This window comes from Corythoichthys intestinalis, chromosome 6, assembly GCF_030265065.1.
Source record: "Corythoichthys intestinalis isolate RoL2023-P3 chromosome 6, ASM3026506v1, whole genome shotgun sequence".
Lineage (NCBI taxonomy): Eukaryota > Metazoa > Chordata > Actinopteri > Syngnathiformes > Syngnathidae > Corythoichthys > Corythoichthys intestinalis.
Window position 1 is genome coordinate 55,370,405 of NC_080400.1, and position 14,037 is coordinate 55,384,441.

General features: G+C 38.4%; 1 protein-coding gene across 2 annotated transcripts in view; it reads right to left on the minus strand.

Annotated features, from left to right (window-relative positions):
• The window catches only part of LOC130917463 (F-BAR and double SH3 domains protein 2-like), a 127,390-nt gene that overhangs the window by 40,519 nt on the left and 72,834 nt on the right, over positions 1-14,037 (minus strand). Inside the window, exons 9-11 of one of the 2 annotated variants that reach the window (XM_057838894.1) lie at positions 7,338-7,460; positions 4,552-4,647; positions 4,074-4,148 (exon numbers count right to left, since the gene is read on the minus strand). In XM_057838894.1, the coding sequence (XP_057694877.1) occupies positions 4,074-4,148; positions 4,552-4,647; positions 7,338-7,460 (294 nt within the window). The remainder of the gene's footprint in view (positions 1-4,073; positions 4,149-4,551; positions 4,648-7,337; positions 7,461-14,037) is intronic. The other variant, XM_057838895.1, reaches the window with a different exon arrangement.

Below are 14,037 nucleotides of genomic sequence, written 5' to 3' on the forward strand. Positions count from 1 at the left end.
CTCTCGATACATTGCCCCATTTATTCTTTCCTTTACACAGATCAGTCGTCCTGGTCCCTTTGCAGAAAAACAGCCCCAAAGCATGATGTTTCCACCCCCATGCTTCACAGTGGGTATAGTGTTAATCGGATGCAATTCAGTATTCTTTCTCCTCCAAACACGTTCTATTTTGGTTTCATCTGACCATAGCACATTCTCCCAGTCCTCTTCTGGATCATCCAAATGCTCTCTAGCGAACTGCAGATGGGCCTGGACCTGTACTTTCCTCAGCAGGGGGACACGTCTGGCAGTGCAGGATTTGAGTCCCTGGCTGCGCATTGTGTTACTGACAGTAGCCTTTTTTACTGTGGTCCCAGCTCTCTGTAGGTCTTTCACTAGGTCCCCCCGTGTGGTTCTGGCATTTTTGCTCACCGTTCTTGTTATCATTTTGACGCCACGGGGTGAGATTTTGCATGGAGCCCCAGATCGAGGGAGATTATCAGTGGTCTTGCATGTCTTCCATTTTCTAATAATTGCCCCCATAGTTGATTTCTTTACACCAAGCATTTTACCTATTGCAGATTCAGTCTTCCCAGCCTGGTGCAGGTCTACAATTTTTCTCTGGTGTCCTTCGACAGCTCTTTGGTCTTGGCCATAGTGGAGTTTGGAGTGTGACTGACTGAAGTTGTCAACAGGTGTCTTTTATACCGATAATGAGTTAAAACATGTGCCATTAATACAGGTAATGAGTGGAGCCTCGTTAGACCTCATTAGAAGAAGTTAGACCTCTTTGACAGCCAGAAATCTGGCTTGTTTGTAGGTGACCAAATACTTATTTTCCACTCTAATTTGGAAATAAATTCTTTAAAAATCAAACAATGTGATTTTCTGTTTTTTTTCACATTCTGTCTCTTATGGTTGAGGTTTACCCATGTTGACAATTACAGGCCTCTCTAATCTTTTCAAGTAGGAGAAATTGCACAATTGATGGTTGACTAAATACTTATTTGCCCCACTGTACGTTAACATACCGGCCATGTTCACATTTCGTTGTTCATGCATCATTTATCATTATCATACTGCACACTTATTAAGCATGTTGTTCTCTGTTGTATTTTTATTTTAAATTGCCTTTTAAGATGACATATCTGTTCCATGTGTTGTATTTTATCAAGTAAATTTCCCTCCAAAATGCGACTTATACTCCAGTGCGACTTCTATATGTTTTTTTTCCTCTGCGTTGGGCATTTTATGGCTGGTGCGACTTATACTCAGGTGCAATTTATAGTCCGAAAAATACGGTATATGTCACATAGACCCAAAAACAAATAAATTGACCCCTCCCCCCCAAATTGTTGTAATTAATTCAAAGTTAATCGAAAAAAGACCACAGCAACGGTGTTAATAAAGTATTGAATAAAACAATAGGCGCCTATTTTTGAGGGTGGTTATGTAGTTTGTGCTATAGCAAATACCATTTTTTTTTCAGTCATGATTTAATTTTGATCAAGATGTTGGGGACTTGGGTGAGCACAACAAAACCAAATGTGAGATGGAACACAACATACACTGCATGATAAATGACAGTGCTTATACATGAACATTATCGTTAACTTAAGCAATACAAGAAAATGAGACTGCAATCTAGAGGTCAGCAATTCTTAAAATAACGGAAATCATCCAGAATCCTCCAAGCTCATTTGCATGAGCTGTATGGATTGGACTCTACCTTTGTAATCCCTCCTAACTAGTTTTGCATGCTGGTTAGCCATTAAAGCATTTATGGTAGTATTTGCAAGTCCATATTCAGTACAGTGAAGCATACTTATTATATGGGGGATATTTAGAAAAACGATGATACAGTGGTACATCTACTTACGAAATAAATTGGTTCTGCAAGTATTTTCGTAACTCAAAAATTCTGTAAGTAGGGATGCGTTTTCCATGTAAATGCCCTAATCCGTTCCAAACCCCCCAAAAGTCAGACATAAATCTTTTGTAATGCATCAAAACATGTAACAAATACATGTTACAATTAGACTATTGCACAATAAACATAACATCTGAGTTGTGTATAATGTAAAAAAAAAACAAGCATAGAGTAAAGAACAAAAGTTAATACACTCATGTAAACCTGTCGGAACACGAGGGGCGAATGAAGAGGACGCTGGGATACACACATCTACAGTAGAGGTCCCTCTTAGCCGTTTGGATGCCAGGAAAGCGAAGCAATATTCAATGGCAGAGCACCTACATTGGTATGGAAAAAGTATCTGAACCTTTTGGAATTTCTCACATTTCTGCATAAAATCGTTGTCAAAATCACACAGATGAAAAAACAGTGCCTGCTTTAACTAAAACAACCCAAACATTTATAGGTTTTCATATTTTAATGAGGATAGTATACAAACAATGACAGAATGGGGAAAAGTATGAAAGTGAACCATCACATTTAATATTTTGTTCCCCCCTTTGGCAGTTATAACTTCAACCTTACGCTTCCTGTAGCTGCAGATCAGTCTGGTACATCGATCAGGACTAATCTTGGCTCATTCTTCTCTACAAAACTGCTGTAGTTCAGTCAGATTCCTGGGATGTCTGGCATGGGGTTCAAGTCTGGACTTTGACTTAGCCACTCCAGAACGTGTATTTTGTTCTTCAGAAACTATTCTGAATTTGAGTTACTTCTGTTTTTTAGATCATTGTCTTCTTGCAGCATCCATCCTCTTTTCAGCTTCAACTGTCTGACAGACGGCCTCAGGTTTTCCTGCAAAACATCCTGATGGACTTTTGAATTCATTCTTTCATTAATGATTGCAAGTTGTCCAGGCCCTGAGGCAGCATACAGCCCCAAATCATGATGCTCCCTCCACCATGCTTCGCGGTGGGGATGAGGTGTTGATGCTGGTGAGCTGTTTCATTTTTCCTCCACACATGACGTGTGTTACTCTCAAACAATTGAACTTTGGTTTCATCAGTCCACAAAATATTTTGCCAAAACTTCTGTGGAGTGTCCAAGTGCCTTTTGCGAACACGAGCAACAAAGTTTTTTTTTTTTTTAGACAGCAGTGGCTTCCTCCGTGGAGTCATCCCATGAACACCATTCTTGGCCATAGTTTTCCATACAGTTGATGTGTGCATAGAGATATTTGACTGTGCCAGTGATTTCTGTAAGTCTTTAGCAGACACTCTAGGGTTGTTATTTTTTTTTATCTCTCTGAGCATTCTGCGCTGAACTCTTGGCAGAAGTCAAAACATTTCTTACCAGGTGTGTGTTTTATAGTGGGCAGGGCAGCTTTAAACCACTCATCAGTGATTGGGCACAAACCTGACTTAAATTGTTTGGTAAAAATTGGCTTCAATTGTTAAATCTCCTGAGGCAGAGGGTTCACTTACTTACAGTATTTTCCCCCTTCTGTCATTATTTGCATGCTATCCTCATTAAAATATGAAAACCTATAAATGTTTGGGTGGTTTTAGTTAAAGCAAACTCTGTATTTTCATCTGTGTGATTTTGACAAAGATCAGATCACATTTGATGGTGATTTTGTGCAGAAATGTAAGAAATTCCAAAAGGTTCGGATACTTTTTCATACCACTGTATAAGTATGTTACGTTCAGTAAACTTAGGGAGCTGTGAGTACCAGCCATATTGTATTTTTGCCTTTCGTATCCTGAAATTTCTTTCGTAACAAGAGGCGATATTTTCCCGTTGAGGCGTGTCCTAACCGGAAAATTCTGTATGTAGAGACGTTCGAAAGTAGAGGTACGACTGTACTGTACTTGATGATGACGACAATCATAAATTCAAAATTCTGGATTAAAAAGTCCCAAGTGTCAATAAATTTAAATACTTTACAAAAAAAAAAAAAAAAAAAAAAAAAAAAACATTAGTGATTACTGTAGTAGGATTACAAGTGCAGTGATAAACTATCACTATATAAAATGAGTGTGGTAGATATTTACTAGAGTGAACAGCCATCATGAAATCTCACAATGATTTGTTATGAGAGCAGAAACAAAAGGCTTAATAATGATGGCCCATGGCTTCTGGATGCAATAAAGAGAGGAATGCCAACAACAATTATGGCTACCTGTGCCAGGGTCATTCTCATGGCACTGACGGGTGAAGGCTCAATGTCCACCAACTGCTGCACCGAGCTTAGAGTCTGGCACACGCAGCAAAGAACAGCATCACAGGCACACAAACACAAGGCGTAGTTAGTGGGAAAATAGTTCAGGGAAAATTGTTAGCAGAGGTTAAGAAGGATCAGGAAGACAGAGGAATAGAATACTGGTATCATATTTTGTTAAAAGGAGATCAGCTGTTAGAATAAAGTTTTCTGGAGGGTCTAGTGGAAAAATGGATTATCAGAATTTCTTTGGATATACATTTCAGCGAACCAACTGAGAATAATGATAAGGAAATGTGGACGAAAAAAGAAAAAAAGATTCACGACTTAGTGAATATGTGTATCTGACATGTGAGAGAGGAAACACCACTGTCCTGCTGTGTGAACACAACCATACTTTTCTTAATATGTGAACAACGTTGCTTTTACTCACTCTCACCTTGTCACACTCACTAGGCTGGAATTGGAAGTCATGTGCTTTGTGGAACACTGGGTTCTCTTGCATGAACAACTGCTGGTTGAACTCTTGTATTATCTGGGGAAGAGATACAGTATATATACAGTATGTGTTCAAAATTATTCAACCCCCACAGTAAATAAGTGTTTTTGCAAGTATGACATTTATTTTTCATGTTGTTTATCATCACATTAAATAATGACATGTCAAATAGTTAAATACAACTAAAATAACAAAAATATTTGGGGGAATATTCCAATTTATTGGCTTTCTGTGATTACTTCATTGACAAAATTATTCAAACACTTAGGTATGTATTACTTTAGTACTTAGTACAACATCCTTTGCAACAATAACATCCTTTGGACGTGAAGCATAGTGTGACACAAGTTTCTTGCAGTGATCCACGGGTATCTTTGCCCATTCCTCATAGGAAAAGGCCTCCAGTTCATCAAAATATTTGGGCTTGCGTGCTGCAACAGCCTTCTTCAAGCACCACGAGAGATTTTCAATGGGATTTGAGTCTGGTGATTGCGATGGCCACTTCAGAATGTTTCAGCGCTTCTTTTGCAACTAAGATGTGGTAGATATGGAGGTATGCTTAACACAGTGGTTCTTAACCTTGCTAAAGGTACCGAACCCTACAAGTTTCACATGTGGATTCACCGAACCCTTCGGAATTAGATAATAAAGCAATTTTTTTCAAATTCAACACCAATATATCTAAGCTACCAAGCTAATAACTGAGAAAATTCCCCTTCAAAATTCTTCTCACTTTGACAACCACATTTTATAAACAGGTCACAATTTGAAACCAGGTTGCCCATTGGTCTGTTGTATTCCCTCATACCAAGTGTGAGTCAACCTTCCACTGAGCAAACCAGTTCTTCCTCCCGTCAGATCAAAGACTAGCAGTTAAAAGAAATGGATTCAGCCTCTAAATTGGGAGCAAACCAGTCCAAAACCTGATCTAAACAGCCACTTTGCCTAGATTTATTCAGCACACGAATATGGGGCTCTGCGTTTTTTACCTTCGCCGAACCCTTTAGACTTACTCATCGAACCCCTAGGGTTCGATCGAACCCAGGTTAAGAACCACTGGCGTAGGGTCATTGTCCGGTTGGAAGGTCCAACCTCACCCAAGCCTCAGCTTTGTCAATGACTGCATGACATTTGCATTCGAGATCTCCTGGTCTTGAACTGAATTCATAATACCTTGCACATGTTGAAGATTCCCTGTACCTGAAGAAGCAAAACAACCCCAGAGCATGACTGATTTCCCACCGTGCTTCATAGTAGATAGGGTGTTCTTTTCCTTACAGGCATCATTCTTTTTCCTACGCACGTACCATTGATCTTTTGGCCCAAAAAGTTCCAGTATATCTCATCACTCCAGAGAACAGTATCCCAACCTTAGTGGTTGTCCACATGGTTTTTGGCATACTTCTTGTGCTTTGATGTCAGCAGGGGGGTGCGCCTGGGAGTTCTTGCATGGAAGCCATCATTTTGCAGTGTGTGTCCTTTTGTCTAAGATGAAACCTGAATATCTTCCTATGACATGTCCTGTCGTAGTTCCTCAGCTATCACCTGGGGATTTTCCCCCACCTTTTGCTTCAGGTATCGCACAGCAGTTGCAGACAGTTACCTCTTTCTACCACGCCCAGGTAGCGTTTCCACGGTGCCTTTAGCTTTAAACTTGTGGACTATTCTCCCAATTGTGTCTCTTGAAATTGTTGGTCCTTTTGCTATCTTTTTATATCAAGGGTGGGCAAACCGGTCCTCGAGGGCCGCAGTGGGTCCTGGTCTTTGTTCCAACTGATTCAGCACAGACAGTTTAACCAATGAGGTTTCAGTGGAAACAAGAAGCACCTCACTGCAATCAACTGACTGCACTTGTATGAAATCAGATTAGTGAAAAGTTGTCCTCATGATGAGTATGAACAAAAACCCGCACCCACTGCAGCCCTTTGTGGAATAGTTTGCCCACCCCTGTTTTATATCCATATCCTTGCTTATGAAGTGAAATGACCTCCTCTCTGAACTTTTTTTGACAATTTCTTTGACTTCACCATGTTGTAAAGGTGTCATTAACTGCCAAGAAGAGCCATGTGTCACAGTCCCTTTAAATCTGCTTAATTGCTGCTCACTAGGGTTTTGTTCACATCTACAGATGTTTTCATCAGCTGTTTGACAACATCTGATGGAAACCTTTGTTCATAAGAGTGGTGGACTTGGGGAGGTTGAATAATTTTGTCAATGAGGTAATCACAAAAAGGCCATTAATTGGAATATTCCAAAAAATATTTTTGTTATTTGAGTTGTATTTGTCTACTTGACATGTCATTATTTGATGTGATTATAAACAAGATGAAAAATGTATGTACACTATGCATTAGGCCACTCCTCAGTGAGTATTGCCTGTCTCTCAACATGAAGAAGCACTATAAACAACAATCTATAGGGATTATACATTTTTAGACATTTGTCATTTAAGAGTGGAGCATGTTTTCTGCTATTAATAGCACTTATTTGTGAGTTTTCAATTATGTTAAATTGCACACATACAGACACACAGTAGTTTTGTGTATTTTTTAACACCTATTAACTGCCATGTTATTCCATTATGGACCGGTAGTGATTCCCTATGGAAGATTCCACCAAAATATGTAAGAAAAAGCTGTATTCTAAATTTGAAACATTGCTGACAAATTCTAGTCAGTCTTTTCATTTCATTTTTCATTTGTGACAAAGGACAGCATTTTACTCACCCTGGTGGATTTGTCCAACAAGAACTGAAAGGTGTTGTGTGTTGCTTGGGAGGCTTCCAACTCCGTGCGGCACAATGCTATTAGGTAGTCTTTCACATGCTCATAGATTCTGCCGTCCAAAGCCTGAAGGACAGAAGAAAATAACAGCAAGGATGAATTCTTTGTAGTTTTTAAAAAATCCAATCCAAACAATATATACAATTCACATTGTATGTTGGAAGCAGTGCTGTTTTCATCAGCACTTTTCATTTTCGTAGTAGTCTTTTGAAAGATAATACAGTAACACTTTACAACAAGGGTCCCTTAATTAACATTAGTTGATGCATTTTTAGACAATAACTCATGTTTAAGTAACATGACAATCATTCATTGAATCCCTTATCTAACATTATTTTAATTAACATGAATTAATGCATTAAGTTAATGCATTAGTTAATGCATTTTAAGACAATAACTAATGTTTAAGTAACATTAAAATAATTCATATAATCCCTTATTTAACATTTAGTAATATATTAATTAACATTAGTTAATGCATAACCAGACAGTAATTAATAGTTATGTATAATTTAAAAAAAAAAAAAAAAGGCCTATATAGGGTTAGGGTTTGTTAATTTAAGCATTTATAATTTCTTAGTTAAGGGACACATGTGCTACACTTTACAATAAGGGTCCAAAAACATCAATACTTATGAGGTACGTTCACGTGAAATAATACTATACTTAAGGTTAGTTTATAATATATATAATACATTACTTAACATTAATTCACATATACATTAGTGCATTAATAAATAGCTATTAATGTATACTGGTACTAGTAATTGAATATGTTATTTTAAAATGAGAAACATTGCTCTGTGGGACCTTGGGTGCTGCTAATTTAACCTTAAGTATGGTATTATTTGAATGTACCTCTTAAGTATTACTTACCCTTAATTAACCATTACTGAATGTTTTTTGGACCCTTATTGTAAAGTGTAGCACATGTGTCCCTTAACTAAGAAATTATAAATGCTCAAGTCCCCCCCCCTTAGCCTTGATTAACCATTACTGAATGCTTTTTGGACCCTTATTTTAAAGTGTAGCACATGTGTCCCTTAACTAAGAAATTATAAATGCTGAAATCCCCCCCCCCCCCTTAACCTTTATTACCATTACTGAATGCTTTTTGGACCTTTATTGTAAAGTGTAGCACATGTGTCCCTTAACTAAGAAATTATAAATGCTTAAATCCCTAACCCAAACCCTAACCATATACCCTAAACCCTAACCCTATATAGGCCTAGTTAATTAATATATTAATAAATGTTAGATAAGGAATTATATTTATTTTTGTAATGTAAATCAAACATTATTGTCTAAAAATGCATTAACTAATGTTAATTAAGGGACCCTTATTGTAAAGTGTTACAGATAATACTTATTAGTCTTAGTCATATTTCAGTTACCGTAGTTTTCGCACTAAAGCGCGAAATTTGTTATGCACCAAATTTATGAAAATTACATTTGTTCATAGATAAGCCGTTCTGAACTATAAGCCGCAGCTGTCCTTACTGTATTATGGGATATTTACACCAAAACATATTAACCAGTAACACTTTATTTGAAAGCGGCATCATACGACTGTCATAAGACCAAATGAACCACCATGAAGCTTTGAACCAATTGAATGAAAAGCGTCATTGCTTCAAGAAGGTTCATTTGGCCATCACTGCTCCCCTTGGGGGACACAGTTAACCTCTGCTGCCACCTGCTGTCAACACTAGTGTTGGTAAATGGTGTTATACTTATATAGCGCTTTTCCACCTTTCAAGGCGCTCAAAGCGCTTTACACTATCTCACCATCTACCTACTGGTGACGCAGCACCAGGAGCAACGTGGGGTTCAGTATCTTGCTCGAGGACACTTAGACGAGTTCATCAGGGCGGAGAATCGGACCCACAACCTCTGGTTTGGGGGACAACTACTCTACCACTGAGCCACGCCACTTGTCCAACATGCCTCCGAGCATGCATTGCAGCGCAACAGATGTAAATGACAATGAAAATTCCCGTTCTGTGCTAATTATTTCTTCAGTTACTTTTGGAGTTGTTTCATTAATTGCTAGTTATGGTACCTGGTAACACTTTATTTGACAGTGGCGCCAAAAGACTGTCATTAGATAATCATAAATATGATATGACACTGTCGTGAGCATTATTCAATGCTTATAACAGATGTCATTTAGTGTTATTATAATAATCTCACTTTACTCACTATTATAATTATCTCACTTTGGAATGGATGTAAAAGAGCCGAGCTGGACATAATGGAGTTAGAGACATAATTTGCCGTCATAAGGATTCAGTAATGCCCATGATGTCATGTCATAATTATGAGGGTCTTGTGACGCCGTTGTCAAATACTGTTACCTATTAACCCAAATAAATCAACAAATAAGCCACACGTGACTATAAACCACAGGATTCAAAATGAAGGAAAAAAGTAGCGGTAGATTCCGGAAATGATGATGATCTCAAAATGTGTTTGTCTTCGTCTAGTTTTTGTTGACGAAAACTCGAGACTAATTTCGTTTAGTTTTAGTCGCCGTTTACAAAAAAAAGTTTTCATCCGTAAAATAAAAAATTTTTACTCATAAAATTAATAAATGAAGGTTTCCAACTACTGTATTTCGAACGAACATTGACAGATCAGCCCATATCGTAGCATGTACAAGGAAAATGCCAAATTGGTGATGAAAACAGTACGTTATTTTAAATTTAATTCCACCCACCTGGACGCCACGGACCGTATGTAAAAAAAAGTTGTGCGAGAGTTTAAGAGGACATTCGCCGTTAGCATTAGCCAATTGCTAATGCTATGCGTTACATTTAGTGTGTGAAGATTACTCAGCACAGACCTTTAAAGGCTAAAGCAACATTAAATATTCTTACCGTGTGTGCATGCCTTATTTGAGACTGGAGACGACACACAGTGACGAGTGACTCAACCAGACAATAATAGGATCCAGGCTAATCACACATAAAAATGTCACATGTTGAAAATGTGGCGGAAACTATTGTGCATTTTAATCTTGTTCTCGTCAGGCGAAAACTGGCATGCGTCTCATTATGTTTTAGTCTCCAAAGACACGTTTTTAGCCAATTATCGTCTTGTCATCGTCATGAAAACAGTGTTGACGAAACATTTTTGTTGTCGTCATTATTGACGGAACAACTTTGGTGGAAAGATGAAACAAAAGAGCAAAAACAATTCAATCTGACAGATGTTGTCATACTGACATACAGTGGTATGAAAAAGTATCTGAACCTTTTGGAATTTATCACGTTTCTGCATAAAATCACCATCAAATACGATTTGATATTTCTCAAAATCCCACAGATGAAAAAAAAGTGTTTGCTTTAACTAAAACCACCCAAACATTTATAGGTTTTCATATTTTAATGAGGATAGTATGCAAACAATGACAGAAGGGGGAAAATAAGTAAGTGAACCCTCTGCCTAAGGAGACTTAAAGAGCAATTGAAACGGATTTTTACCAAGTCAGGTGTGAGCCCAATCACTGATGAGTGGTTTAAAGCTGCTCTGCCCACTATAAAACACACACCTGGTAAGAATTGTCTTGATCAGAAGCATTGTCTGATGTGCATCATGGCTTGGTCAAAAGAGCTGTCTCAAGACCTTCGATCAAGGATAGTTGATTTTTAAGCTGGGAAAGGATACAAAAACCATCTCGAAAAGCCTCATTAATTGACAGTCAGAGAATGGAAAGAGTTTGGCACTGTTGCTTCTCTTCCATTCCACCAAAGATGACGCCAGTTCAGTGCAGGATACTCAGAGAGCTAAAAAAGAAGCCTACTAAAAGTGTCTACTAAAGACTTACAGAAATCACTAGCACAGTCCAATATATCTGTGCACACATCAACTATTTATAAAACTATGTCCAAGAATGGTGTTCATGGGAGGACTCCACGGAGGAAGCCACTACTGTCTAAAAAAAACACTGTTGCTCGTTTAATGTTCGCAAAAAGGCACTTGGACAGTCCATAGTTTTGGCAAAAATATTTTGTGGACTGATGAAACCAAAGTTGAATTGTTTGGGAGTAACACACAGTGTCATGTGTGGAGGAAAAATGGAACAGCTCACCAACATCAACACCTCATCCCCACCGTGAAGCGTGGTGGAGGGAGCATCATGATTTGGGGCTGTTTTGCTCGCTCAGGGCCTGGACAACTTGCAATCATTAATTGAAGAATGAATTCAAAAGTTCATCAGGATGTTTTGCAGGAAAACCTGAGGCCGTCTGTCAGACAGTTGAAGCAAAAAAGAGGATGGATGCTGCAACAAGACATTGATTCAGAACACAGAAGTAAATCAACTTCAGAATGGTTTCAGAAGAACAAAATACACGTTCCGGAGCGGGCAAGTCAAAGTCCAGACTTGAACCCCATTGAGATGCCTTGGTTGGCCTAAAGACAGCGATTTATGCCAGACATCCCAGGAATCTGACTGAACTACAGCAGTTTTGTAGAGAAGTATGGGCCAAGATTAGTCCTGATTGATGTGCCAGACTGATTTGCAACAACAGAAAGTGTCTGGCTGAAGTTATTGCTGCCAAAGGGGGGGCCCTCAAACATTAAATGTGATGCTTCACTTACTTATTTTTTCCCCCTTCTGTCATTGTTTGCATACTACCCTCATTAAAATATGAAAACCTATAAATGTTGAGGTGGTTTTAGTTAACGCAGACAGTTTTTTCATCTGTGTGATTTTGACAAAGATCAGATAACATTTGATTGTGATTTTATGCAGAAATGTGAGAAACTCCAAAAGGATCAGATACTTTTTCATACCACTGTACTAAATGTATAGTTAGTATAGTTGACATGACGAAAATAATTATAGAAGTTATTAGGGAAAGCAAGCTGATATAAAAAATAGATTAAAATAACAATGTGTTTTGTGCATACAGTGTGTGTTTAAGAATGCTCTCACAGCTGCAGGAGTTCATACGCCAATTTACAACAAGTCAATACACACACCAATCTCAAATATTCAAACACATGGTGTCATTCACAAGTGTTCGTGCGCATGATCACACACAATGGAATATGGAGGAAATGTAAAGGAAATTATGTCATTAAGTGTGGGCTGACTTCATTCTAAACATTTCCTTATCTTGATGCTTATCCCCTCCTCCATCTTTCTTCTCACACTTTTTTAAAATCCATTTGCAGAGGCGCTGAAATGAGTCAGCTTCCAGGAAAAGACCTGTACCATAGCCAGTCTCTTGGTGTATTTGCTCATGTGTGTGTTTGGACTGAATGAATGCATGCTCAATAAATAGAGTCCAAAGAAGCAGTAGCGGAAAGGCTTGTGAGTTGATGTGTGTGTGTGTTTATGTTAACAGATGAATGTGATGAAACATCAGTACAGAAGATGTGTTTATGGAGGGAACTTACAAGCAAAGGAGAAAAATAACTAGCAGATTGGTTTCCTCTGGCACTGTCCCCCATTCGTCCGTATGTGTACACATTCTCGTATTTGCGTATGTGCACAATCCCCTACAGCCTTCTGTCACTCGGAGCTGCAGATTTATTATTCAGGAGTGCCTCATACTGTCGATGCTCATGGGAACCTCAAGCTTGAGTGTATGCGATGGAGGGGTTTGACACAGCGAAAATGATAGCGAACCGAACAGAGGGGTAGCAGGAAAACTCTCCTGGCTGGTATCTTTTTTTTAATGAGATCCTGTAATTGTCTAAAATGGAGTGGGTTAATTTCTAACTTCCTGTTGCTGTCCACAGCTTTTGATTCATCAGTATGGTATTTGGATGTTGGGGTTGGTATTCTTCCCAGAAAATCAGCGCATATTTACTTATTACAGGGCTTCCACCACACATTATCAGCTCAGCACAGATCTGCTTGCTTCAGAGTGGTTCCGTCAATTTTCGACATCACAATAGTACCATAGGAAACTGAGAAAACGATACTACATTGAATGCATCCTCTGACTAAATACGCAAATAACAATAGTGGACAATTTACGATAAACTTTATTTAATTCTATACATAGAGTGGAGACTTAATTATACAAGAGCAGTGAAATAAAAAATAATTTAAAAAAAAGACTGCTGCAGTGAAGTGAGGACTGGAGAAAACCATATGCAGTTCAAGTATAGAGCAGCTTGTATTTGGAAATTTCAAATGCAGGGAGTTACGAATATTTCAGTTCCTACACTTGTGACGTAACCCGAATTTCCGCGGAAGTCGGATTTCACCTATCAGTAAATTTCAGTCAGATAATTTGTACAGAAAACCAAATAGGCATTAAAATAAAAAAATAAGATGCTGTATCACTGCTAAGAAGTGGATACAGAGTTAGGGTTTTCAATGAGTTATTTCCAATCGAGTTATTTCCAACCGAAAGCACCGAACACGACTACAGTCACACCAACAAAACAAAAACAAAACAGCCTTCTCGCTCCGGCCACCCCACACTCCCTCACTTCAGTCAGACACGTGATGCGTTTCGGGACAGCTCAGAAAACATAAAATTCAACACATCAACATTGGAACCCGAAGTAGGCATGCAACTCGATTCATTACATTACTTTCCTTGTTTTCACGTTATGTGAACCAGACGTTGCTGGGTTTCACAGACTTCAACTGTTGGTGACGTATAGTCTGTGTGAA